The sequence below is a fragment of the Phyllostomus discolor genome, chromosome 13, assembly GCF_004126475.2.
Source record: "Phyllostomus discolor isolate MPI-MPIP mPhyDis1 chromosome 13, mPhyDis1.pri.v3, whole genome shotgun sequence".
NCBI lineage: Eukaryota > Metazoa > Chordata > Mammalia > Chiroptera > Phyllostomidae > Phyllostomus > Phyllostomus discolor.
The window spans coordinates 71,584,000-71,610,786 of NC_040915.2; the positions used below are offsets into that span (position 1 = coordinate 71,584,000).

General features: G+C 42.9%; 2 protein-coding genes across 13 annotated transcripts; one reads left to right on the forward strand and one right to left on the reverse strand.

The window, feature by feature from the left end:
- Nucleotides 1-117: 117 nt before the first annotated feature.
- THYN1 (thymocyte nuclear protein 1) lies at nt 118-5,499 on the reverse strand. Of its 6 annotated transcripts, none has more exons than XM_028528005.2 (8): nt 5,366-5,499; nt 5,091-5,216; nt 3,388-3,569; nt 2,057-2,125; nt 1,628-1,720; nt 1,005-1,100; nt 615-765; nt 118-296 (listed from the first exon to the last, which is right to left on the reverse strand). In XM_028528005.2, exons 2-8 carry the CDS (start codon nt 5,131-5,133, stop codon nt 250-252), a joined length of 681 nt encoding a protein of 226 aa, XP_028383806.1. In that variant the 5' UTR covers nt 5,134-5,216; nt 5,366-5,499; the 3' UTR covers nt 118-249. The 6 variants fall into 6 exon arrangements, with proteins under 6 accessions (XP_028383806.1, XP_035870463.1, XP_035870461.1 ...); XM_036014570.1 differs by having other exon boundaries at nt 5,091-5,150; nt 5,366-5,450; XM_036014568.1 differs by having other exon boundaries at nt 5,362-5,446.
- A 152-nt stretch (nt 5,500-5,651) lies between these two features.
- Nucleotides 5,652-26,516, forward strand: ACAD8 (acyl-CoA dehydrogenase family member 8). 7 transcript variants are annotated; one of them, XM_028527915.2, is made up of 11 exons: nt 5,652-5,863; nt 11,229-11,329; nt 11,741-11,910; nt 12,529-12,638; nt 13,013-13,089; nt 13,438-13,575; nt 21,655-21,790; nt 21,885-21,982; nt 22,327-22,479; nt 23,134-23,236; nt 25,765-26,516. In XM_028527915.2, the coding sequence occupies exons 1-11, from the start codon at nt 5,755-5,757 to the stop codon at nt 25,815-25,817; spliced, it is 1,248 nt and encodes a 415-aa protein (XP_028383716.1). In that variant the 5' UTR covers nt 5,652-5,754; the 3' UTR covers nt 25,818-26,516. The 7 variants fall into 7 exon arrangements, with proteins under 7 accessions (XP_028383716.1, XP_035870454.1, XP_035870455.1 ...); XM_036014561.1 differs by lacking the exon at nt 25,765-26,516 and adding an exon at nt 25,584-25,748 and having other exon boundaries at nt 5,676-5,947; XM_036014562.1 differs by having other exon boundaries at nt 5,677-5,947.
- The last annotated feature ends 271 nt before the right edge of the window (nt 26,517-26,787 follow it).

Here is a 26,787-nt window from a genome sequence, read left to right on the forward strand (position 1 = left end):
GCTGATGGAGGTGGCCCTGCACACCGCCAAGGGGCGAAAGAGCAGCCTGGACATAGAAGACCCACAGTGGAGGGTTATACTACACCCAGTGCTGTTGTAAAAGAACAGCTCTCCAACTTGAGATCAGGGTTTTATTGAGAAAAGTACAAACCTCGAATGAACATAACAAGCAAGTCTCCTCACATCTGCTGTCTTACAAGAGCTTCATTTCTTTGGAGTAATGCCTTGCCCATCCCAGCAGTGTCTCAGTCAACTTGGTTCCTTTTCCTCCAGGCTCAAAATAAAATCAAACTCCTCTACCAAAAAGGGTAAAAAAAAAAAGAATTAGGTCTGTGTCTCCTCTTGAACAGGGAAGTTGTGCTGGGCATCGCTCCAGTTAGAGGCAGGTGGTCTTCATTCAGAAACCCGTCATGGAGGGTGACTACATGCCAAGCACTGTTGGGTACTGGGTACATGGTAATGGGCAACGCAGGACTTGTTTCCTTCTGCAGAGATGCTGCAGGTGAGGAGACGGACTCAGGTTAAGTCCTGTGCCCAAGTGTAACCTGTTAGTGAGTGTGAACTGCCAGTGTCCCCCTGGCTTGCAGGTGAGGAAGCAGGGGGCCCGCGCTTACCTTGGGTCAGGGGCTGAACTGAGAGTCTCTGGAGGGTAAAGAGTGCCATGTTTTTTAAAGGCCCGCCAGTGGCTTTGTGAGCTTGGTGATGGGTTTTGAGTTCAGCCAGCGGAAGGAAACGCTTCATCATCCGGACAAACTGCACATCCACCTGACAACATGACAACAGCATGTGGGGCAGAAAGGCCCAGCTGGACTCTGTCCACTCTGTGTTCCAGCTGCTGCGGAAGGTTCCCGTGGGCAGTGCTGCCAGTGCTCTGCTCTCTCCAAAGTCAAGGGAACCACATCCGAGTCGCTGAGCTCTGTACCTCGACTTAATCAGACCCCAGACCTCCTTCCTCCCTTTGTCTAGCCTTCCCCTCGTGAAACAGGGAAAACAGTAGTCCTTACCATGGACCACTTGGGGTTGTCTTTTTTGCTGGATGGATCGTAATAAGGACTGCTTTTCTCAAATTGTGTGTGGTCTGGGTAAGCCTCCTTCACAATCTGCAACCAGAACCACAACCACATCTCCAATTACTCGCATGTAGGGTCAGCTCCATGGCCAACCTTTAGTCCCAGTCCAACCTTCAGTTCCAGCCCTGCATTTTCTTACCCCACCTGTCTTGCTGTAGAGCCGGTGGGGGCTCAAGTATCTGCAATAATGCACAGTCTAGGGCAAACAGGAAATCAGCCTCATTCTGACAAAAACCTTAAAAGTATGTTTTTGGTGCCACTGCTTTTTCACCTGTGGATAATAATTTTACCCTGATATATCTTCTGGCTCGGAAGAGCTACCATCAGGATTGTCTGCAGTGAAAGACCAAGGTGTAGAAATGGAGGGAAGCCTGCCTGTGGGACCTGAAATGGAGGCCTGTTCTTGTAATCCTCATCACACAGGAAGGGGCCCGGGCAGTTTTCCCATAATACTGAGTGCAGGGACAGGGAGGATACTTTTTTCCTTACCTACTTAAGCTGTATCACTATGTACCTACATGTGGAGAGGGGTACAGACCAAAGCCTGTACAACTAACCTTCACAACTCCTGCGATGCCTGGCTCTTTGCAGTTGCTATGGTAGAAGAAGGCTTTTTCCTCCAGCTTCATGGCTCTAAGGAAGTTCCGGGCCTGTCCCAGGAGAGAAGAAATAAGAACTATCCTCTCTACCAACTGGAAAACACCAGCTGTTAGCAGAAAGCAACTCTGCTTTTATTAAATGAGTGTTTCTTTACCAGTTTCCCCCAATTCAGTTCTTGCTTTTTGCCAAGATACCCAGACTTGCATCAGGACACTGGCTAAAACACATACCATTTGCAAATTGCATGCCCTCAGAATAACTATGGTGTTTTTTAGTATATTTTTAGCTTGGGTTCTGGGAAAAATCAGCCTTGCCCCAGAGAGTTTGCCCTTGTGTAACTCATAAGGAGGTGGCAGGGACCGACCCCACTCTGGCCCTCACCTTACCTGATAGTTGCGAACACCATCCCAGCATGCTGTCTGCTTGGGCTCTGCTTTGAGATCCTCAATGCTGAACTAGGTGACAGGAAATAAAGCCATTCCTTAAATAACCCTGGGTCAATTGGTAAGGATATATGGAAACCGACCACTGCTTCCCGTACACCGGGAATACTACTGGCTACAGTGGAAGGATGTAGTTTACTTGGAAACGGCTCCACAGAGGTACTTGTTTTTTCTTTTTGTTTTTCCATTCAGCAAACTTTACTGAGTAGTTACGACGCATAACACTGCATAATTTGCTACACCTGCAATAATTAGACATGACTGTTGTCCCCACAAAGTTTACTGTCCATTGAGGGTAACTTTTTGTGAAAAACATTACGAAACAACCTAAGTAGAGTTTGCTATAGAAGGACACAGAAGAGGCAATGACATATGTCTCAGGTAATACATATGAATGGTCATGTTAATACACTTTTCATGAGAGAAAAGCACACCATTTGTTCGTATTTTTGTGCCTTGAAAACTAAATATTAAGGTATCAGCTCATTTCAAGGGCTACCTGAATACAGAAATCAATCCAGCTCCTTGTCCTTCCTGCTACCAGGTGGGCAAAAGCAGGTTCACGGTTGTTCATATGGGAAATAATACAATAATTAATAAACAATAATACAAAAATAAACTCTCTACAGAGGCACTTGTATTGGGTGAGTGTAGTAAGCTTTGTGTTAACCTTAACTGTGCTAATTAAGAGGATTAGTTGAATGGATAATCCAGAGCATAAAGCAGTCTGTTGGTTATTTTTGTTTCATTTATTAAATATTATCTATTCTATTAACATTTCTAATTATATTTTCTCTGGGCTATTATTAAAATTGGCTTGCGTGAATTCCCTGGGAACGTGCCAGGAGGCAAGAAAAAGGCAATCTAAGATTGAAATGTCTAGATGAGGGGCTGGCACAGTACCGCTTCCACAAGTCTAGCCCTAAGCCTAATGTTGTGGACCCTGTTTTACAGGAACCCAGCCACCATTTGTTCATCTTTTGGCTCTGACAACTTTCTTGCAACAGCTGAGCTGCAATGGCAACTCTTAAGAGCAAGGAGCCTAAAATATTTAGCATTTGGCCCTTTACAGAGAAAGTTTGCCACCTCTCCCCTAGCTAGAAAATTTACAAAAGAGATAGTTGATGGTAACAAATCCTGCTGGTTTTATTCCTCATTACCTTTTCCCTACCCTTCAAAGATATGAAGCTGGTAATGGAACCCTGTGGTGTCCATATTAATTTTTTATTTTTTTAAAAAACTTGAAGGCATTAGAGACAGGAACATGGTCTCACCTTCACATCCACACCTTTCTCTAGTCGGCTGTCTGGCTCTGACTTCATTAGCCAGTAGCTGCTTAAATTCTTCCCACATTTCTTAAGGGCTGAAGTCCTCTGAGGGCTGGAGTTCTCCACTTCAGCTGATGCCTCACTTGCATTCTTAGTCTTGGTACGCTTTCCTGCTGGTCCCTTCTTGTCTGCAATAGGAGAAGCAAAAAGAAGGGAGCTGTCATACTTGCTGAGAGGTAATGTTTCATTGTGGAAGAAGCATATGTTTGGAGTCGGACTGGATTCAAATCCTGGATCTGTCAGTTACCAACAGTGGCAGCTTACCTGCTGAACTTATTTCTATAAAAATGGGACAATAATGCCTACCTTACAGGATATCTCTGGACTATCTATTCAATGGGATAAGAGTACCTTACATGGTTGCAGTTTTAAATGAAAGGTCCTAGCTGAGTACCTGGGCATACATTAAGTAGTCAATGTTTTTCCTTTCCTCACCCACTCCTGTGTCTTTGCTGAGGCTGTTCTTCCCAATGAAGAAAGTAAGCCCCTACTCCATGGCCTTGTTTTGAAGATTAATTAATATAATAGAAACAGTGGGCTTAAGACAATGCCTGACTTTATAATAAATAATAAAAATTAGCTATTATTGTCATCATTATTTCATACTTTCCTTCTAGATCACTGCTTTTATGGCCTGCCTCCTTTCTGCTGATGGCACCAAGAGAAGCTGGATGAAGCAACTCATTCAGTACTTTATACAGACATGATAAAGACTGGATTTTATCCTAAGTGAATTAGAGAAAATGTGTCTGGAACACAGTAGGAACTCAGCAGCTAACAGTTATTAAGTTCTTACTACGTGGCAAACCCCTCTGTTATCCTAATTCTGTTAATCCATCTAATTTATGAGATGTTTTATTCATCTGGAAAATGTATCCCAAGTGACATAACTGGTATACGGTAGAATCAGGAACCTGTCACTCTGGTCTATCTGAATCCATACCTAATGACTATTCTACACAGCCTCTGAATGAAGTTAAAGTGGTCATCATTAAATACCATTTCTGGATGTCTACATCTCTGAACCTTCCTAGCCTAGTTTCTAGCGGCCCCTTTAGAGTTAATAGGTACACTGAACACCACGTGTTGTTCAATAACACTGTTGTAGTCTATCTGGAACCCTTGCCGTTCCCCAAAAAGGTACTTTCTCTACCTTGAATTGCCTTGTTCCTGCTATTCCTCCACTCAGTGCTATTTATCTTTGTGAATATAAAAATGACACCTTGTTTTCTTTGCATGTGTAAAGCCTCTCATTTTTTAAGGCTGGACTCAAACTCCACTTCCTTCTCACAGACTTCTCCGTGATTCCTGCCTGCTGTTATACACCTAGCAAGCCAGTCTTGGATCCTTTCACTTATGTCTGTTTGCATTCTTCCTTAAAGTAGGAACTGTACGTGCCAACCTACATCACAAACATTTGTTGTGCTTACCAAACAACTATTGCCTGAATGAACAAACGAACAGAAAGGGCTCTGGGTATAAGCTTGGTATGGAGTAAAGAGAAAATGGAGAGCAACTAGGGATAACGCAAAAAAATAATACACAAAGGATTCTCCCCACAGGCAGGAAGTCGAAAGGGAACAGTATTAAACACCCTAGAGAAAAGTCTTCTGTGAGGCTGCCTTTTTGCAATCTAGGTGCAAGCTCACCTTGCCCAGAAACCCCAGCCAGCCTCTTCCTCGGTCTCGGCATGGTCTACCTGTACGGGGTTGAAGAGCGGAAGACTCTGGAATCTACAGTGATACAAGAGGCAACTCTGTATCTGCCCCAGAAACCTGCGCAGAGCAAGATGGAGACAATGAAAGGGAATTTAGAGTGTTTCGGCTCCGAGGCTCCTTTGCGAAGCACACAAACAACTAGGTTTCAACCCCGCAAATCTTTCCTCCCATTATTTACGACCCCATTTCCATCTCGCGTAACCTGCCCCTAAACTCCACGGATTTTCCCTCGACGCTTGGTTCACTTGTTCACCGGTTCACCGCTTTCTCAGAAGCCTGACCCACCGCTCCAGGACCCCAGCCTATCTCCCGGATGCGCTTTCTCGTGCGTCTCTCTCTCGTCTCCCCCCCCACCCCACCAGCCCCGCGGGTCTCTGGGTGTTGTAGTCCTTACTCCAGGCGCAGACCCGCCAGAACTTTGATTGCGGAGAGGGACGGGGAGGCAAACTACAGCTCCCAGAGTGCACTACAGACCCCCTAGGGCGCGCGGTGCTGGTCGGGATGCGGGGTTGAGGGCAGGGCCGCCAAGCTGGGGCTTTGACAGCCGCGCTTGCTCACGCGCTTTCGGTCCACTGCTGCAGCTGGAACCGCTGGAATGTGGCGGAGCGGCTGCCGGCGTCTCGGGGCGTGGCTCTGCTGCCCTCGCAGCGGTCTCCCGGTCCCCGCCGACAGCGGCCGCCGGCGCTTGGTCTCCTGCATCGACCGTAAGGCTCACCCCGGGGAACAGGTGTTCGGGACCCGGGCTGGGGCCGTGGTCTCCGCGCCCTTGGAGCGCTCTGTCAGAGGAGGTCGGCACCGCCTTCACCCCCGGGCCCGCTCCCTCTTCTACCCCCATTCCCTTTTACGCCCTCTTCCATACCTCCAGCAGGTCACCCCCGGCCTGGCTTCTCCCCCTGGCCGCTATCCTATCTACCTGGGGGGCCCTGAAGCCTTTCACTCTTTCTGACCTCAGTCCACCTGTTGCACCCCTGGTCCTCGTCAGCTACACCACTGCCCCGCCAGCAAAGGACCTGGATGTGAAGCAAGCTCCTGAAACGCGTGACCCAGGCCTTTCACTGGGTGCGGAGCCCTGTCCTTTCTCCGGTCCACCCCACCCCTCTACAGCTCTGATTTCCCACCCCGGCGCCGCCAGCATTTTGAAACAAGCACTGCCTCGCTCTTTAGTCAGGGGCACTGACAATAGCTGTCTGGTGTGAATTAATCAAAACTATACCTATTTTTCCAAAACCATACCTATTTCTTAGTCACATTGGCAAAAGTATGTATTTTTGGTGTGTCACAGAATATTAGTAATTAGTTTGTGTGTGCTGTGGAATGAACAAGGTTGAAAATCGCTTCTCTAGAGGAACTTGGAGATTCTTGTCTGAAACTGCCTTTTTACCGCCTGGGGGCCCTGCGGCTAATACAGCTTAATCCTTTTTGTTAATACTATGTGTTCCTTTATTGTTCAGACCTTCCTTAAACTTAGTTGATGTTATCAACCTCTTGACGTCGTTTCATAGGTTTACTTATGAAATGAGTACAATAACTAAGCACTTTACATTTATCCTCACAACTCAGATACATTGTTATGATTCCCGCTTTTAGACAATGAGTGATTGCTTAGAGAGGTGCAGAAACTTGTGACTTAGTTTTTTTTTTAAATCATAACAATAAGTCAAAAAGGCAGTAAGAATGTAAAAAGTGGTGCTGGTGACAATAAATGAGAAAAAGCTCCAAGTAATTACAAATTTACTCATGTATTTAGATTTTATAAATTTACACCTATGGCTATAAAACACTTTTACTGTTGAAATTCCTAAAGAAAAAAATATATTGCAAGTGGGGAACTACCAGCATTTACAGACCTGAAGGTCTTTTGGGACCAGACAGGTGACCTGGATGGGAATACCAGGGAGGGGTCAGAAGGACCTCCGCTGACCAGGAGATCCCCAGCCACTTCATGCCTCCATCAAGCACCTAACCCCTTTTTCATTTGGAAATTCGTTTTTTTTTTTTATTTTAAATAAATGACACCTCTTTTTTTTTTTTTACAGTGGAATAGTCTGTGAATCCCTTAGACTGACACTCAGATCTAGAAAGTACACTGAGGTGTGGAATTTGGTTTTCTCCTCAATACCCAGCACTTCACAAGGAGCTGCCCTTGTCTAGCGTTAGAACTTAGTACACAAGGTCACCCTCGGGCAGAGCAAAGCGGATAGGAAGTAGCTCTGTCAACCAGAAGGTTAAGTAGGCATATTTCTAGCAGCCAGCAGTGTAGCTTCAGCCAATGAGGTACTTGTTCACATTTTTCAAATAAATTATCTATTAAATAGTAAAATAAAAGGAAATGGTCCTTTCAATATATTGTCCTACTTGTTAAAATGTCAAACTAATGGAAGTGATCAACAAATATTTCTCATTGTTTCATTACACATTTTAATGTGAAACATAAAGAAAATTGTGATTTTATATTTCAATATATATTACATACATATAATTTCCTCATTTTGCAGGTAGTGTCATTTTGCAAATGAGGAAATGTATTCAATGTCTAGTGGAGCCCCCTCAGTTGACAATGCAATAGCTAAGTTGACAGATGTACCGGACTTACTGAAAAATGCACAATTAACAATTTGAGAACCAGAGTTCAAATGACTAATTCCTTGACCAGTGCACTTTCACTATAACTTGCTGCAATTTCCCAAGCACTCCTTGAACACCAAGGTTCTTAAACAGAACCATTGATTCTGTACATTGGATGCCTTTAAAGATTATTATACTATTTGAACTTGTTCTCTGTGTGTGTTTTCACCTCTTGAGCTTCTGCTGCTGCACAGTAGACACTTTCCTTCTCTCACTGGGGCCCTTTTCTGCATAGCTTTGCCACTTTAGTGTGTGTGTGCACATCAGTGGTGTGCACTGGCTCCTCGACCCCCACCCATGACCTCAGCAAACTTCAAGAGGTTTCTCTTTTGTTTTACAGTGTATGTTTTCTGGAAATTTAGGTATTTTAAATTAGTAACCATGATATCTTGTGTAGATTTTGCTTTTTAACTTGTCTTTTCCACTTTTTTCCTCCTTGTAATGCTTTCCTGTCATTAGTATCCCTTTAGCTAAAAATATCTGTTATCTTTAAAAATATATCTATGTTGTATTTACTTATACATGATTTGCATAGACCTGTTCCCTGTTATTTACTTGGGATGCCATTAAAATCTATTTTTTCCTTGAACTACTTGTTTTACTGTCAAATACTATTAATAACAATAACAATAATAGTAACTGTGAACATTTATCAAGCTCTTGCTGGGACTGAAATTCTGTAGCACTTTTCTTTACACAGTAAGATGTGTGCAGCGTTACCATTTATGTCGTCCTTCATGTGGATGGGCAGGGGTCGTCTCTGAAATCCTGGTGCTGCTCCACAGTAGACATCAGCAAGCACCCTTGTGTGAATGGTCCGTGAACCATGGTCTGCACCGCCTTTCTACAAGGTTGTGCAAATGAGTGGCCAGACTCCTAGCTGGGGAATCATGAATTGCTTCCCCCTAATGATGTTCCTGAGGATAACACCTAAGGTGCCTGTCTGCTCTAGACTTCTCAAGGTAGCCTAATCATTCTTCCTCACAACTACTCGTTTCTGAGTCTCCCCTTCAGATGAGAGCCCTGATGTAGACAGACTGCTTTTTCCTGCCTCCATGGGAGATGCCCAAATCTGCCCTGGAGAAACAGGCTCTGCCACCCAAACTTGTTCTCTGTTGGAGGGGCTCTGCGGTGTTGGCATGAAGCACTGAAACTAAGTTTTGTTGAATGTGGATCCGTAGTCTTTCTTTAGTGCTCATTAGCATCACCCCAGAATGACCAGGTTACCCCTGCAGGATGAAACCTTACAGGCATGTCCAACCTGTAGCCTGCGGGCTGCCTGCAGCCCAGGGTGACTGTGAATGCAGCCCAACACAAAATCATAAATTTACTTAAAACATTATGAGACTTTTTTGTGATTACATGTTGCAATGTATTTAATGTGTCACCCAAGACAACTCTTTTTCTCCCAGTGTGGCCCTGACACACCAAAAGGCTGGATGCCCCTGCGAGGTACCAGAGCCTGCATTTTCTCTTCTTCCTTCACTTTTACAGCTACCGTTGTGCCTCCTGGTGTTGCTGTGCCTCCAAGTTTAGGCACACACTGCTTCATTTCTCTTAGCACAGCTGAGGCAGGAGGTCCTTTCAAATGTCAGTACTAAGAAATAGTGAAAGAGAATTAAGTGTGTGAACGTTGTAAGTCTGATTCATCCTGTGCAGGCTGCTGATGCTGCTGTGGTGTTCTGGCTCCCAGAGCTGGTCCTTTCTTTTCTAAACTCTCTACACAATCCCCACAATGTTGTCGTCTTTCATGGGAGTTTTACCTAGGTCTTCACTTTTAGCTTCTGGCCTGCTTCTATCTGGAAGTCTGAATCACCCTGCAAAACAAGAGATGTATTTTAGATCTTATTTTACTGGCTAGTTGACGTACAGCTCTGCTTTCCAATTCAATCTTACCTTACTCTGTGCAGTTTTTGAAAAATGGGAAAAATTAAATAGAGTTCATGTCATTAGGAGAACTGACTCATTAAACAAAATTCGTAAAGTAATGATGTTGTGAATCGAATAGTCACTCTGTTTTACGTAGGCAGGTGTAGATGTTTTCCTCCTCAAAAGTGTCATCTCTGACAAAGCACTCACAGTGTAGTCTTTGACAAGATGTTTAACGCTCTAGAAAAACCTCTTCCCATGAAGCTGTACTACCTGCCTGTTGGAGTTGCTCAGTTCTTTATTCATTGTCCTTAGCTTGTAAGTATCTTAGACCTACAAGTGAAGGAATCACCCAAAGTCACAGCACTGATAATTAGGATAGAAAATGTTCTAAGAATTCCAAGTCCATGGGGTGAAAACAGATTAACAGATTGGTGAGGCCTTCACCATGTTTCAAAACTGAAACACTTTCATCAACATTGTCCTCCACAAATGTCTGAGACTTGCTAAATGCAGGGCCGCATGCTAAGATCTTTTCCTTAATTTGAAGAGTAAGCCGAAGTATATGTATCTTCCTTTCCCAATTGAGCCTTCAAAATGAGTGTTGGTGCAGAGAGATAGCAGCAGACAGATGTATGTAGATAGGGCACAATTTCCCAAGATATTGACACAGCCCAGGTAGGACAGCCGAATGGAAAAAAAATATTTACCATAATGTGTTCATCATTACTTTAATGTGGATTTATGAGGAGAATGGGATGAAGAAGGGTATTGAAAAAATAACTAGGAGGTAAATAACGTCAGTCAGTCCAGTTGGGAGTAAAGGAAGAAGGGAAAGGGAGATAATACTGGATTTGCCAAGAAGTTCATTTATTTTTTTCTGTATGATGGCTCTAATAGCTCTTGGTTGTCTTTAATGTCATTGGAAACAATTTTGTTAGGTTGTATTGTGACAGCTGTCATTTCACCATGCATTTAAAAATACATCAAAATTGGTGGATTTTTGTGTAGCCATTTTAATACTGAAGATGAAAGAAAATGCAATATTTTAGGCATATCATACTTTATTATTTCAAGAAGGTAAAAATGCAACTGAAATGCAAAACAAGATTTGTGCAGTGTATGCAGAAGGTGCTGTGACTGACTGAATGTGTCAAATGTGTCAAATGTGGTTTGCAAAGTTTCTTGGTACTATTGACATTTGGGCCAAATAATTATTTGCTGTGGGGCTGCCTTATGCATTCAAAAATGTTTAGCAGCACCCCTGGCCTCTAGCCACTAGAAGCCAATAACAGGAGACAGCCAAGTACTCAAATATCAAATCCATAAAGTTATTGGTGAAAATGAAAAATTTGTGTTTTATTTTACAGAAAACACTAAATGTACCTTGGCCAACCCAATACATCAAAGAAACTGAATAACAGTGGGTGATGTCACTGTTTGGGTATTAAAGGTAGTGCTGTATATGGGAAATGCTCTGACAGGGCCACTGTCCCAGCTTCATGGTGATTCTTGTTTGGGGCACTCTCCCTGGACCCCTGTTCTGGAACTGAATGAATGCGATCTTACCCACAGCTTCCATGGGACTAAATGAAGAACAGAAAGGATTCCAGAAAGTGGCCTTTGACTTTGCAGCCCGGGAGATGGCTCCTCATATGGCAGAGTGGGACCAGAAGGTAGAAGTGTTTCTGTGGCTAGATATTCCAACAAATGCCTGTCTTCATCTCCTTGTAATCCTAACTGTCCGCTGTTCATTCTCCACTTACAAATGAGAGTACTGGTAATGAAGTTGTTCCTTTTTTAGAAGGCACTCTCATCATCTTGAAAGTACCGGTTTTGTTTTTATTTTATTGTACAAGGATTTAGAGCTCTTCTGTAACCAAGGCAGTTGTTTTGATAATGAAAAGAAAACCAGTGCTTATAGAATGCATTTCAACTGATACACTGTATACACGACAGATAAGCATATTAAGCTAAGAGAATCTCTATACTCCCAAATGCAAACATGCCCATCCCTCTCTGTGTCCTCTGTAGAAAAGTCCATCTGTGAATCACTTACTGATGACTCTGCTCCCTTTTGTGCACAGGAACTGTTCCCAGTGGACACGATGCGGAAGGCGGCCCAGCTAGGTTTCGGTGGGGTCTATGTACAAACGGATGTTGGTGGGTCGGGACTGTCACGGCTCGATGCCTCTATCATCTTTGAAGCCTTGGCTACAGGCTGCACCAGCACCACAGCCTATATCAGCATCCACAAGTGAGTACCCAAGCTTGGAAAGCACAGTGCAGTGCTCACTGGGTTGCCTAGGAAATTTCAGGTAAATAGGAAGAAAGTATCTTTTCAGGTTGGTTGCCTTTGAAGAACCAAACTGTTAAAAGTTCATTCTAGGTCTGCTGCTACCTGTTGGACTTGAATTTGTCATTGTGTATGTGGCTCAGAGAATCAGGACTGCCTGCCTTCCCCCAAATCCCAGATTGAATGGCCCCAGACAGACTTCTCCTGTACAGTGGTCAGGACCCGGTTTTCCTTTTCCTCAACCCAAAAAGGAATCCTCCAGAAATTTGGGAAAGTACATAAAACTCTCAGAATTTTCAGGAGCTCAGTTAGGGAGCTAACTAGAAATAGCATGAGCGTCCATGTGAGAAACACCTTGGCCCAGGTTATCTCCGGGTGGTACACATTCTGGGAATATGTTACAGTCCAGGTCTTTCCTTCAAAGTTGAATCTTCTCGATTGTGACTTTTCCTTTCCCACTCTCTCTTCTGCTTCTGTCTACCTTTCTGCCTTTGCTTTCCTTCCCCCTCCCCTTCCTCTCAAATTTCCTTTTCCATCTTTTCCTCTGTGAGTGCCTTTTGTCCTTGCTATACTTCTCAGCATGTGTGTCTGGATGATTGATACCTTTGGAAATGAGGAACAGAGGCACAGATTTTGCCCACCACTCTGTACCATGGAGAAGTTTGCTTCCTACTGCCTCACTGAGCCAGGTGGGTTTGCCATACTGCAGGTGACACTGTTACTCAAGTGAAGTCACTGAGTACTCCTTAGCAGGTTGGTATACACCACCATTGTTTGCCAGAAAGTTTCGTTATAGAGTAACAGTTTCTCATGACTTGATGTTACAAAACTAAGAGAGCTCTAGAGCAGTTTCTCCAGGTTCACTGCAGGACAGTGTGACTGCTGTATGCAATTTTTACCAAGTACAGAGAGTTCCTTTGGTGGTCTCGATTTTGAAGTATCAAACTCTGAGCTGTTTGTCATAAGGGAAGGTTTCCTAGGAGATGGAAACATGCTGGAGCTCCCTTAACTTCGCTGACTTGCTCCCCCACCCTCTCTGCTTTCTGTCTGACCCCTGCCTTAGGAAGCGGGAGCGACGCTGCCTCCCTTCTGACCTCAGCTAAACGACAAGGAGATCATTACATCCTCAACGGCTCCAAGGTACCAGTGTGCTTTCCCAGAACAACTGGGAGAACAATTGTCTCCATCTTTTGCTCACATCACCTGGATCCTTGCTATCTGCGAGTTAATATTCCCATGGGATTTTCACATGCTAGTGAGAGAACCCGTGATCCACTTCCCTTTATCACCTTCACTGTTTCTCTCTCTTCTGTTCTGGCTCCAGGTAATTTCATTCATTTTGGTCTATCCTTTTCATAGTCTCCTCAGCTAGATCCCTGATTGCCTAGTCAGTGCAGTTTCTTTTTAGCCATCCTTAGTGGCTGTGTGCTGTTGTGCCATTTACTGTCCTGCTGTCCTGACCCCCGTGCACCACCTTCCACCCCACAGGCCTTCATCAGTGGTGGAGGCGAGTCAGACATCTATGTGGTCATGTGCCGAACAGGAGGGCCAGGCCCCAAAGGCATCTCATGCGTTGTTGTTGAGAAGGGGACCCCTGGCCTCAGCTTTGGCAAGAAGGAGAAGAAGGTAAGTGGCTATTGACAGGAAGCAGTTCCAGTTCTGATGTGGCCCCCACCAGACTGAGCTCTGCTCTGTTTCTGGAAACAGTTCACAGACTTTCTAACTTGCCTTGGAGGCAGTTGCTTCTAGTAGGATTTTGACAGGAACAGATGAAATATAATTGGGCCTCGTTAACAACCAGCAGGCCACTGGCAACAGTGGCCGAGTTTGCCGGTCCAGCCTATAAGCTGCCTGTTGTTCCGGTGTGAGCGACCTTCCTCTCATCTCTCCTCTTTCCATTTTTAGCCTGTGTTCCTTTTCCAGTTTTTTGTTTGGGTGTACTCTGTTATCTCAAGAAGAAATACTTATGGGAGATATGGTGTTTACTAGAAGTCTCAGGAATGATATTTTTGGGCCACTTTTCTTCTTTTAATAAAAATAAAGTATGATTCTTTGGAGATGATTGTGGGTATTCCAGTAATGTTCAGAGGGAGGGTACTTCCATGGGTGTTCTGAGAAGACATTTTTAGGATTGAGAAATCTGATTGATAGCCAGGCCATGAGCAGCGCAACCATAATGAAGTAACCATTGCTGGTGATAGGGTGAGACCCTTTAGATTTGTTAGGCCAGACGATCAGAATAGTCATCCACCTCTGACATGTACTGTTGTAGTTAGGATCTTGGGGGAGAAGTCAGGTAATGAAATCACCCCTGAATGTACTTCTTTCATAGCTCCTAGTACTTCCAAATTTCCCTGCTTGACCCTTCCTGATCCTTCATAACTTCCAAGGAGTTATTAATGCCCTTTTTACAACATAGCAGGTATTTATTTACTAGATGCATACTGTATGCAAAGCTTTAGGCTAAGAGTTTAGGCTAACTCGTAGAGGAATACAAAAGTAACTCCTAGCCTTGTTTAGGATTATGAGGCATATGCTGTCTTATCTGTATAAGACACATATGCTGTGTGTGATGCATTGTGTTGGCCACAAAGTCTGCTTAGTTTCTTCTGTAAAATAAAAGACAGATTTTTCATTTTCATCAATAACTTTATTGATTTGATATTTGAGTACTTGGCTATCTCCTGCTATTGGCTTCTAGTGGCTAGAGGCCAGGGGTGCAGCTAAACATTTTTGAATGCATAAGGCAGCCCCACAGCAAAGAATTATTTGGCCCAAATGTCAATAGTACCAAGAAACTTTGCAAACCACATTTGACACATTCAGTCAGTCACAGCACCTTCTGCATACACTGCACAAATCTTTTTTTGCATTTCATTGTGTTTTTACCTTCTTGAAATAATAAAGTACAATATGCCAAAAACATTGCGTATTTTCTTTCATCTTCAGTATTAAAATGGCTACACAAAAATTCACCAATTTTCATATGGTTTTTTTAAATGCATGCTGAAATGACAGCTGTCACAATACAATCTAACAAAATTGTTTAGTTAAAGACAACCAAGAGCTACTAGAGCCATCTTACAGAAAAAAACTAAATGAACTTTCTGGCCAACCCAATATAAGACATATGGCTATAGGATTTCTAGGTCCTAGGAATGTCTGTTTTGGGTTATAAAACACAGAATGACTTATGTACCCTGACACGTAATTTTACAGGATCCCGTTGTATTAATTCAGGTATTTGATGTAATGACTATTTTAACACACATACTGAGGTCAGAACTTTCTGTTCCACTTTACATTAGGTGTTTATATTCTGGCTGGGGAGACAAGTTCACAGGTAGCCACCATATAGGCCAGTGTTGGAGAGTTCCAGACTTATGGTAATGAAACTGGGAGAAACAATCCCACAGGCTCAATTGCCTGCCAGCACGAAAGCCACACTTGGGACACAGGTTCTGGTGAGAGGGAAAGTGATTTTATTTCAGGTGCCTGTGACCCAAGAAGATGGCAGTCTCATGCCTTAAAAACCATCTTCCAATAAAGCCAGTGATGTTTATAAGGGAGTTAATGGGAATTTGGGAGAGGGAGAATTCCTAGGGCGGCAGTGTGGACATGCAGTTTCTCTTGAGAAAGGGAATTGCAGGTGAGGGGAGGGTAAGTGAAACAGGGTCATGCAGTTCTGCTTGGATTCATTCCTCTTGTTCTGATTTTACATTGTGATGTGTGTCAGCCAGACCTCTGTTGTTCATTGTGGGGGTTGGTGCTCCTCATTTTGGAACAGGTTATTCCGCTATAACAGGACCTTGGCCAGAGGGGGAGCATAGGGTTGATTAAAAGCACAGGGTTAATTATACACTTCGATTTGTTACAGAATGAGTAACTTGGATCATTACACTAGGAATATGAAATCACGACAACTCTACTGTCAATTCTGGCTCCACTTCCACGGTGACTTAAAGACTAGTTTCTTGCAATTTATTAAGAAATAGAAGTTTTGATCAGAAGCAAAGCTTTTAGCATTGAAGAAAGGCATTTCTGGAGGTTCAGATAGTGTGTTACCAAATTTGCTAAAACAGCAGGTGATTACTTTAAATATGAAATATATGAAAAAAATCAGTATAGCCAGCCTAAGTTTTAGAATACTCTCCTAAAATAGACCTAATCCTACCTGGTATCCATGAAAACAAAAAAAATCTAATCTGTAATTCCTTTTCCCATTTCCTCAAGTGTGTGTGGGGGTGGGGGGGGCGGTGCGGTATGGTGATCTAACGTTTGTTGGAACCATGCAGCCAGTTGGTGAATCTTAGCGATGCAGGTTTCTACTTGCTGGTAGATCTCAAGAGGGAACAGTTCTCCCCTCAGTTCCCCTGAACATGTTAAAAGTATCTGGAGTTGGAGTGCATTTTCCAATCAAACCTGCAGCTGAAGCTGCTGCCTTTCTGCAGAAAAGGTTACTTGGGTGTGTAACTTACAGGGCAAGTCCTGTCCCAGCCCAGGGATGGAACATTCAGGTATGTAGAGGAAGCTGTGTGATGACTTAAGATCTCTGAGTTGGCATTCTAAAGGCTGGAGAAAGGTCTTTTATTGCATCTGTCCGGTAATCCCTGCTATCTAGATGATTTCCTGACTTCTTTTAGTCATTCTTGTATTTAAAACTGAGTAAGTGCCTCCAGTGTCTACTAAGAAGTCAGTCAGCTTGTTCCCCATTGTCAGTTGTACCTGGGGCTCCTAATGATGGGTCGGGAGGTGTCCAGAGGAGTCCCCAGGCCTCCTTATTTATCATTTGCCTATGTGTTTTTTTTTCCTTGTTTTTCTTTTTTTATGCCTCTTGCCAGTCACTCGAGGCTTTACATGTTGGTGACCTTTTGTACATGGCCTTGCTCTGGTCTTGTATAACTGCCTACCACATTCCTCCCCCAAGGACCTTGGCTCTGAAGCCTTTCAGGGGAAGGGTGCAGGATCTCTTTTGTAACTTTTCTGCTGGAGAGGGGTGATGTTTTTCTTCCGGGCCTACAGATTCTTGCTCTCTGTCAGAGGTGAGATGAGGACTGGCATGGAAAGGGCAATGATGGTGTTTAGAAGTGGCATTCCCTGAGTACGAGTGGGGCTTGTAACGTGGTGGAGACAAACTGTGTTGCAAATCTCAATATTATATGGCAAAAGCTAGAAAATTCAGGATCCAATTCATTTCATAAATGAAAAATAAAATTTGGAAGACAATTAACTGAACTACAGTCTAATGTCCATAATTGTGTATATAGAGTCTATGGAAATACAACTTTTCTTCCCCTAAAATCACACTTACTTTTTATCAAAGAGCCAAATCAATTCATTTACTGCATTAACTCTGGTTTCAATTAAGCCTGATACTTGCATAAACACAACAAGGAATCACAATTGATTATGTAAGCTTTCCTAAATCTGCTTTCCTAGAACCTTATGAGGAATTTTCAGATTGAGCTTCAATTAGCCTCTCAGGACAAAGAAGCCCAGCCACACAGTTACCATCCAGCTTTGCCTTTAATAGGTACAGATTTGGGTGAGTTCCTCAAGTCCTTGAGGTCCCCAAAATGTCTTGTGGTTCTTCTTTGCTATGTCCCAAGAAAGCACCATCACTCCTTACCTGGAAAGCCTGCCATGAACCAACCACATGAACAAGCAAAGTACCAGGCCATTTCTCCAAGGGCTTATATCAGCTTCAAAGTCAGTCTTCATTCCTTAAAACTTTCTGGTGACCTCGAGAGTCTAGTCATGTCTCACGCAGACATGGCATTCCAGTCAGTGTCTTGGTACATAAAACTGGCTTTACGCGTCCTCTTATGAAGAAATGAGATTCCTGTTGTGTTTATGCAAACAAGTATATTGCTACGAAAATAGTAATTCTGGAGGGATTAGGAGGGGAGAAAAAAATAAATGTCTCTATATTGCTTATGAAAGTATAATTTACCAAATTGCTTTAAGAAAAAAAAAACAACTTTCCTTATATCTGGAAAACAAAGGATTAAAAATTAGCAATATTTTCAACAAAAAGTTACAAAAATCATAATTCTTTTTAGTTAATTCACTTTCATAATCAGTATTTGTTTATTCTGATTTGCCATGAATCCAGTTATTCTATAGAGTTCTACTAATCTTCATTCAGTTCAAAGGTTTGATCTGAAAAATTTTCTCAGAAATATGTAATTTAGAATAAGTCAGAGTCCTTTCCATAGATTTTTCTGAAGATGTAACATCTTTGCATCAGAGCAAAACAATGACTTTCTGTAAATGACAGAAAAAACTTAAAATGACATAGCTATAGATCTGATTATAATGCAGTTGACAAAGGAATTTGCTTTCCTGTAATAACCTTTTAAGATAACAATTAGAAATGAAAGTATAAATGAAAATACTTACACATGAAAGTATATCAGAACTTTGTAGACTCTTGGAGATTTTTATGTAATCTCTAAAACATTTATTTTAATGATAAAAGTACATGTATACAAATAAAATGTACAATGGGTCAAACTAAAATTATTTTTTTAATTTGACAAAGCTTCCCATGTACTTTAAGTATTTCAAAATGGCCTAATCAGTTTAAAATTTCTTCATAAGGAGAGAGAACAAATCCTTGAGGTATTCCAAGGGCCCATTGAAATGACTCAAAGCCAGTTCTAGCTCAAAAAAAGTCTTAAAATGTAAACTCTGGGAAGGTTGTCAAACATACTTGACTAAATGATTATATGTTATTATAACAATATTAAATATTCATTTACTCAAAGTCACAAGAAAAGGCCCTGACCAGTGTGGCTCAGTGGAGTGGGCATCATCACACAAACCAAAAGGTCACCAATTCAATTCCTGACCGGGACACACACCTGGTGTGCAGGCCAGGTCCCTGGCTGGAGGCATGATAGGGGCAACTGATGGAAGTCTCCTCACGTTGATGTTTCTCTCCCTGCCTGTCTCTCTCCTTTTCCCTCTCTCTAAAAATATATAAATAAATTTTTTTTAAAAAAGTGACAACAAAAGTTTTCCAACACAAACAGGTTAGCAAAACTATAGTTGTTAGAATTAAAAAGATGGGTTTTTAAATAATTAAGTACCTGATTAATATAATATGACATAACTAATTTAATAATACATAGAATCTTTGCTTTCTAGGCAAATACAGGAAAAGCTTTTTTCCCTTTTAACAGACTGAAAAGGACCCAAACAAATTTTGTATTAGTTTACTTTTGATATTTAGATTAATTTACCTAATTAAATTTATTATTCAGTTTACCTATTTAATTTCCTATTAAGATTTCTATTTGTAAGCCTTCTTATCCATTCAGAAATAACCAGCTTTAGAGCAATTTATTTTTTCCTTAACAAATATTGTTATACTTTGTATCTTTTATTATGAAACCATACAATTTCTTTCTAACTTAATTAGAATTCTTAACTGTTAGAAACCTTGATTTTTTTAGTGAGAACTGAAAGTAATTCACATTCTTTAGATTGATACTTTTATGAACACATTCCATAACTTTTAGAAACACTTTTTATTTACAAACACACGTTTTCAAAAGACTTACTTCAAACAAAGTACAAGATATATTCATGAACAGATCTAAATCTATTCTCTAGCTTCTTTGTGAGAAGAAGCCAAAAGTGGGCAAACTTAGATCAATTAATATTTCAGTATTGTTATTTCAAAATATCCAGATATTTAATAATTTTCACCATTTAACATAGCAAAACTCTGGTTTTAAATTACCACAGACTTTGGAAAACTATGTTTAGATATATATAATTATTATAGAAAAGCTTTATCAAAAACCCTCCATTTTAGTTATATCTATTCATTCTGTTTTTATTTTTTTTAAATATTGTTTATGCTATTACACTTGTCTCAGTGTTTCCCCTTTTGCTCCTCTCCACCCAGCTTCCCCACTCTCTCATGCAATCCCTATACTGTTGTCGTTGTTCACGGGTCATGCATACATATTTTTTAGCTAATCCCTTCACCTTCTTTTCCTTCCCCCAGCAGGGCATAGCAAGCAACCAGTGCCAATAGAAAGCAAGGGATAGTCCCTGGGTGAATTCACTTGGCAACTGTTCGGGTCTCCCAAGGTCTATCTCACAGTCAGTCAGCTACAGGCAACCTAGGGAATCCCCTCCAAAGTCTAAGGACTTACTACAGGCTCTCATTTGCTCCTGGCTGGCTCACCAAATCTGAAACTGCAATAGACGAGCCCACAGGCCCAATTGCCTACCACCACGAAAGCCAAATTCATGACAAAGGTGCTGATGAGGAGGAAAAGTGGTTTTATTTCAGGTGCCGGCAACCTGAGAAGATGACAGGGCTTGAAAGAGAGCAAGATTACTGCTGGCTCAAGTGACTGGGAAGACCTCAGGAGGCTTCATTTAACGAGACTGATGGATGGAGGTTGGGACTAGGCCGTATTTCCAGTAGAGGGAGCAGGACAAGCAAAGCGTGGGTGTAAAAACCCAGTAGCTCAGTGTGTAAACCAGCTTGCCTGGGGTGAAGAATACTGCCAGGTGATCTCTAGAAGAGAAGGCTGGGAAGAGAGGGTTGGGCTACATTTTAGAAGACCTTAACTAAAGGGCTGAGGAATAAAGTTTATCTACCTAACAAAGGGGAGCTATTGAATGTTTTTCTGTAAGGAAGTGGTAGTGATGTGAAGGCAGTAGTGTTTTCAGAGAGTTAAGGAACTGAGAGATTTTATATAGTGTTGTTTTAAAATCTGCATCAAAACCTCCGAGTTCTCTGAAGCCTTGGGAAGTACCTGGAAGAGGAAGTGAAGGAGTCAAGTAGTGAGAGCCCTATTCTATTTATATAGGAAACATTGGAATAAGATTTTATTTGATGAAAGTAGCTCTGCTGGCTTTCTAGTGCAATTCCCTTACATAAGGGAAACTCAAGATCACAAAAAAGCCCAGTGATTTGGTGAATGATGAAGAATACAGCTAGTTGGTTGCATGACATGGACTATATCTTAGGCATTCAGAATTTTTTCTGGGACTTGTGACTGACAAATTCAAGGATGATCTGGTAAATCATCTATCTGGGAAAACCAACCCCCCCCCCCAACCCTCCTAGTTTGCCAGTTTTTGTGGTGTAATGCTCCCACCATGGCTGATGTCAGGCCACCGATATCACTGAAAGCCAAGCTAAAGGAAAAGACGTGCTTGTCTCTTTGGAGCTGGCACTGGCACATCACCGCATCTCTTTGCCGCTAATGCTGAGCTAGGTGTGGCCAACACAGTGCAGGTTATTTATAACATCCTAGAAGAACACTAAGGTTGTGAGAGGAGAAGTGTGGCTGTTGTTAATAATCAAATAATCCAAGTAATTCTTATGTATATCTTATAAGATGAATAATTCTTATATTATCTAAGGCATTGTACTTACATAGATGCACCAGAAATGATGACAGCCCCTCCTCAACCCTAAAAAAAATTGTGAGAAACATCTGTGAGTAGTTTAATCCAGTAGAGTGGACATTAGAATAGATGCTTTTAATATGTTAAAAATGGCTAGCTGAAAAATACCTGTCAAATATTTAAATCTGAACTTTAATTTTTCCTCATTTTAAGTTGTCAAGGGTCTGATCTCAGGGAAATGGAGCCTGTGCTGCCCAGGCGTTCGTCCAGCACTGTCCCTGCCGTGAATGCTTGCGCAGCCCTACACTCCCTGATTTTTGCCAGGTGGGGTGGAACTCGCAGCCAACCCGAGCGGTCATCTTCGAAGACTGCGCCGTCCCTGTGGCCAGCAGAATTGGGGACGAGGGGCAGGGCTTCCTCATCGCCATGAAAGGACTAAATGGAGGGAGGATCAGCGTTGGTGAGAACACGAAGGGGCAGGCAGGGAGGCAGCGGAGGGACAGGCGGCACTGCCCTCCCAGCTCTGTCTCAGTGTCGGCTCCCTTCCTTTCCAGCTTCTTGTTCTCTCGGGGCTGCTCATGCTTCAGTCATTCTCACCCGAGACCACCTCAATGTCCGTAAGCAGTTTGGAGAGCCTCTGGCCAGGAACCAGGTAACTGCCCAGGTGTCTCTGCTTTGCTTCCCAGTCTTTGCAGGAGACCTTCTCTGGGGCCCACGTTCTCCAGGAGAGTGGAATTCTGCCCCCATCTGAGCCAGAATTGGTGCTCTCTGTCTAGTAATAATTTTTCCCAGAGGTAATAATGTAAGTGCAGGGCAAGTGAAGTGGACTTAGAACTTGTAGGCAGTACATTTTCTCTGTAGGAGAGGCAGAAGGCTTTGAGGCTTCGAGTCACTTAGGAAAGGTTCCTTACAGAGATGTCTCCCAGAGGGCCCCAGATCGGGCGCTGCTCTAAGCCTGTCTATCTTGTCTGTCTCTCTTACCCCCTGTTGCTGTAGTACCTGCAGTTCAAACTGGCTGACATGGCAACCAGGCTGGTGGCCTCAAGGCTGATGATCCGCAGTGCCGCAGTGGCCCTGCAGGAGGGACGGGAAGACGCAGTGGCCCTGTGCTCCATGGCCAAGCTCTTTGCTACAGAAGAATGTTTTGCTGTAAGTGGTAATGCTTGCTCTCTGGCTCTCCTGGGTGAACAGGGAGCACTGCTAGGTGGAGTTGTTTTGAGATGCTTAAGTTAACTCCTGGGATGCTTCAGGGATCGCCTTGGGGCTTAAAGATATAAGTTCACTCATGAGGGGCCTGCGGGGGAGCTGTCACAGCTGGCTCTTTACCAGTCCCATGCCGTTACATACTTTATTCTGTCATTGTCATTTGGTCGTGGTCTAGATGGGATCTGCCTTTGGGAGAAGGTTCAGAATAGCCCAGCAGCTCTCGTCCAGATGTGCCATGTTTACAGTGTGAGGGGCAAAGCTATTTCCATGTGGAGGCTGCATTGCCACTAGATGCTACCTGAGCTTCATAGAATCCCACGCATGGTGGTTGCAGGCCACTCCTCCCTATGAGCCAGAGACAGGGGTCTCTGTTTTGCCTGTCTGGTGGGAACCAGAAAGTTCAGTTGGTGAACTCCTCATGTTGTCTCTGGCCGCAGAGAATATGGAGCCCCTTTTTGGCTTGGCTGGTTATCTGTAGGTGGTTCTTTCTCATATTAGTCCACAGCAGGCTGCCAGATTGGGGGTGGGGGTGGAGAGACAAGCCACTTGTTCCAGTCTTCCTGACATTCAAGATGCCTCATCCCTGTCTCCCAGCAGATCTGCAGCCAGGCCTTACAGATGCACGGAGGCTACGGCTACCTGAAGGACTATGCTGTTCAGCAGTATGTGCGGGACTCCAGGGTCCACCAGATACTGGAAGGTAAACATTTCCAGAAGTTATTCTCTTCCTTTCGGAATGTTCGCAGCATCTCCAGCCTCGTGGCTGGTCTCAGTGTTCCACCTGGGTCTGTATGTCATGGGCATCCTCCCTCCTCCTGACCCAGCTCTGGAAGGGCCTGTTGCTGCTGTGCAAAGAGCACTAGCCAGGGAGTCAGGAGGCTCTGCTTGGTCACGTGAGCAGGCCATTGATTTACTTCGCTTTCATCTTTTTCTTTGTAAATTTTAGAGAAGGCGGAAACTGAGATAATACATGGAAAAAACATTTGAAAACTCTGGCAGTGACTGTTCTTTACTGTTATAAAGTGACTACTTGGTCCTCTGGAATCCCAAAACTTCTGTACAGTAATTCACAGGGTGAATGTGAGCCAATTTGATCACCATGGCCTTTACAAGTTGATTATCAGCCAGATGGTCTAAAACACAGTTGGCAAACACAAGGCCCTCAGGCCAAATCTGGCCCTTGATCTGAATCAGCCTTCTACCTTGTTTTATCTGGCCCTTGTTTCTACCTGGCAGCAGTGCCGAGCTCCTTGCCCTCCGCCCCTCATTAAGGAGTAGTTACATTTATACAGTCCTAAAATTACATCTGGCCCTTTGAAGGCAACTATGAGGCTGATGTGGCCCCCAGTGATGAATTTGACACCCCCGGTCTAAAAGACATCTTGTCAATTTTGCTACTGGATTTCTCAGTAAAATCCGTCCTAGAATGTGGGCATCTTCTTGGTAATCACAGACTTCTGGGAGGAGAAATGTGCAAGCTACTGGAGTCACACTCAGAGCATGGCCTTCTCCACTCACCACACCAGTGCATGCGTCTTGAAATTACATCCCTGTGTTCCAGCTAGTGTAGGCAGCTGGCGCTGGGACACTGTAGGAAAAGCCAGTATGGCAAAGGCTCGTCTCCGTGACTCTCAGTGAAATAGTGTGGGGCTGCTTTAATGGGCCATAGCGGAAGCCTCTGAGCATTGGCGTCCCTGCCGCTTGCAAAGCACCCTTCTCAAACTTGAGCACACATGCGAATCATAGAGTCACCGAGTCACCAGGAGGGCTTGTAAAGACAGATTGCTGGGCCCGAACCCCCGAGTTTCTGACTCAGTGGTTCTTGGGTGGCCTGAGAATTTGCATCTTTAGGACATTTTCAAATGAGACTGCTGCTACTTGTCTGAGAACCACACTCTGAGACCCACAGCTCTGGTGTGATGTTCAAATCACAGGCTTCTCCAGGTTAGCCTCTGCCTCCCTGCTGCGTGTCTCATCCCTGAAATGTGGTCATGAGCTTAGTTGCTAGTGCTCTGATTACCATATTTTGCTCTGTATAACATGCACTTTTTTTGCCCAAATTTTTGAGGGAAAAATAAGGATGTGCATTATACACAGGTAGTAGTAATTCCATAGCTATATAAATGTTTTTAATTCTTTTATTTATGCTTATGCATTAAAAGTGTAACTCAAGAAAGCAATAATGATATCCATATGCAAAATAATACCCTGGAATACAAACATGTAAATATAAATAAATTAAAAATTGAAATAAAAAATTACAACGAAAGATTTTTTTCCTGAAAGTTTGGGCCAAAACTGTGGGTGTGCATTATACACGGCAAAATATGTTAAATTAGTCTTTCTCCTCTACTACCCCTACAGTTACTTTTTCACCCCATATTATGAGTGTAGGAGACTTTACCTTCATCGTAACCCTGTCTTTTAATCCTGGTAGAATAAATGGGAAAAGGCAGATACGTTCATTTCAGGCCACAGCATCATCCAGTCCTAGAAAAATGTGGGCACTGATCTTGATCACTTCGTTGTGTCATGGACTTTGTTATCAGGTAGATCTGAATTTTAGATTTGGGTTTTTTGAAATGTGGTTATTTATCCCTCATGAGGGTTCATATTTCTCTTTGTCTTAAAGGACACTGTAAAAATGAGGTAAGTGTTCAACCCTCTTTCTGGGGAACATTTTAAAATTGAGTGTTCTGATTACCAAAGAAATTGGTGTATTTATTGTTGAAAACTTATAAAATAGAGGGAAAGTGAAAATATCACTTATGTTTCCACATCCAGAATTAATACTTTGGACTCCTTTTATATTTAAGTCCAAAAATATCTCCTTTTTTTCCCATGCTTTTATAGTTCATTTTTTTTAAAAAATAGAATTATACTATATATATATATACACCATTTCTTCTTCTTCTTCTCCTCCTCCTCCCCCTGCTCCCCTGCTCCCTCCTCCTCCCCCTTCTCCCCTCCCTCCATATAAGCATTTTTACCATCAGCCAGAGGCTTTTTAAAAGTAACTCCATTCACTTTCTGACACTTTTCTGCAGTTCAGAGAGAAGCCTGGGGTAATTTGATCCCATGCAGGGATAAAGGCAACAGCTGTCACTCACATCCACAACTACCCTGAGCTGACTACCCTGAGCTAGGCTTGGAGCACCCTGGTCAGAGCCTTGCTGAGGTGGCAGACTCTGCTGCTTCTGACTCCTTCCTTCTTGCTCTGCCTTACAGGCAGCAATGAAGTGATGAGGATGCTGATCTCTCGAAGCCTGCTTCAGGAGTAGCACCCAGGTTCGGTCTTCTGGCATGATGTTTAATGTGCAGCTTCACTTGGCCTCAGGCAGCTCCTTGTGGACGGTGCTGTTGCAAATGAGTCATGGATTAGATGGAAGGCCTCTTCTAGGCAGACCCTTCACTGTGTGTTGGCTGTGGTACAGCGTCTTCAGAGAGCCGGAGGAGCCGCTTTGATTGGGGGCATCACAAAAGAACACACTACTCTTGCACACAGGCAACCAGTGCAGACACGTCACTAGACCATGGGCCTCTCTCGGATCTGTGTCATCTCGATTTGTCTGCATTTGGCTGGATCACTGGGTCCTCTTCCAGGGATCTGAATATTTCTATGGAGGGTTGTTCCTACTTGTAAAGCAAAGGCATGGGAAAGGAAAATGGAGAGAAAATGGCCTCTCTTTTCCTGTCCTCTGCAGCTCAGCTAAAGGTGCAGAAGGGCTCTGTAGGTGCATTTCCTGTATAGCACACCTCTGAAAGCCAATCATGGTAAAATGAGTGTCAGGAAACCTTTGTTCCTGAGCTGTGATTTAGGAGTATCTGGAGTCTGGACTACCTGGTGACTGTCATGGATTAAGGTCACCTGGGACTTTGAGTATTTGTTGTTGCTTTCTTTTTTAAGAATCATGTAATTTGGGATGGTATTCAAAATTTCTGTAACCCTTTCTAATAAATACTTTGAGTATATTTTTTCCAATCTGTGTTTCTGTTTTCTTTTTTGAAGCTGGTCCTCTTTTTAAGTATTTTTAATTGCTGCACTGATAAATGAACCTGCCCCTTTCTGTGCCATCTTGAGTTCTGCCAAACTTGGTTTTTATTTTACTTCAGTAACTAAGCCTTTGCCACTATTTTTAACATTTTTATCATATTTAATTAAATATTTAACTAGATTTTGGAATAATAATAAAAAAATCTGTCCTTGACCTAATTGGCTTGAAAAAATAAGCCCCTTAAATTACTGATATC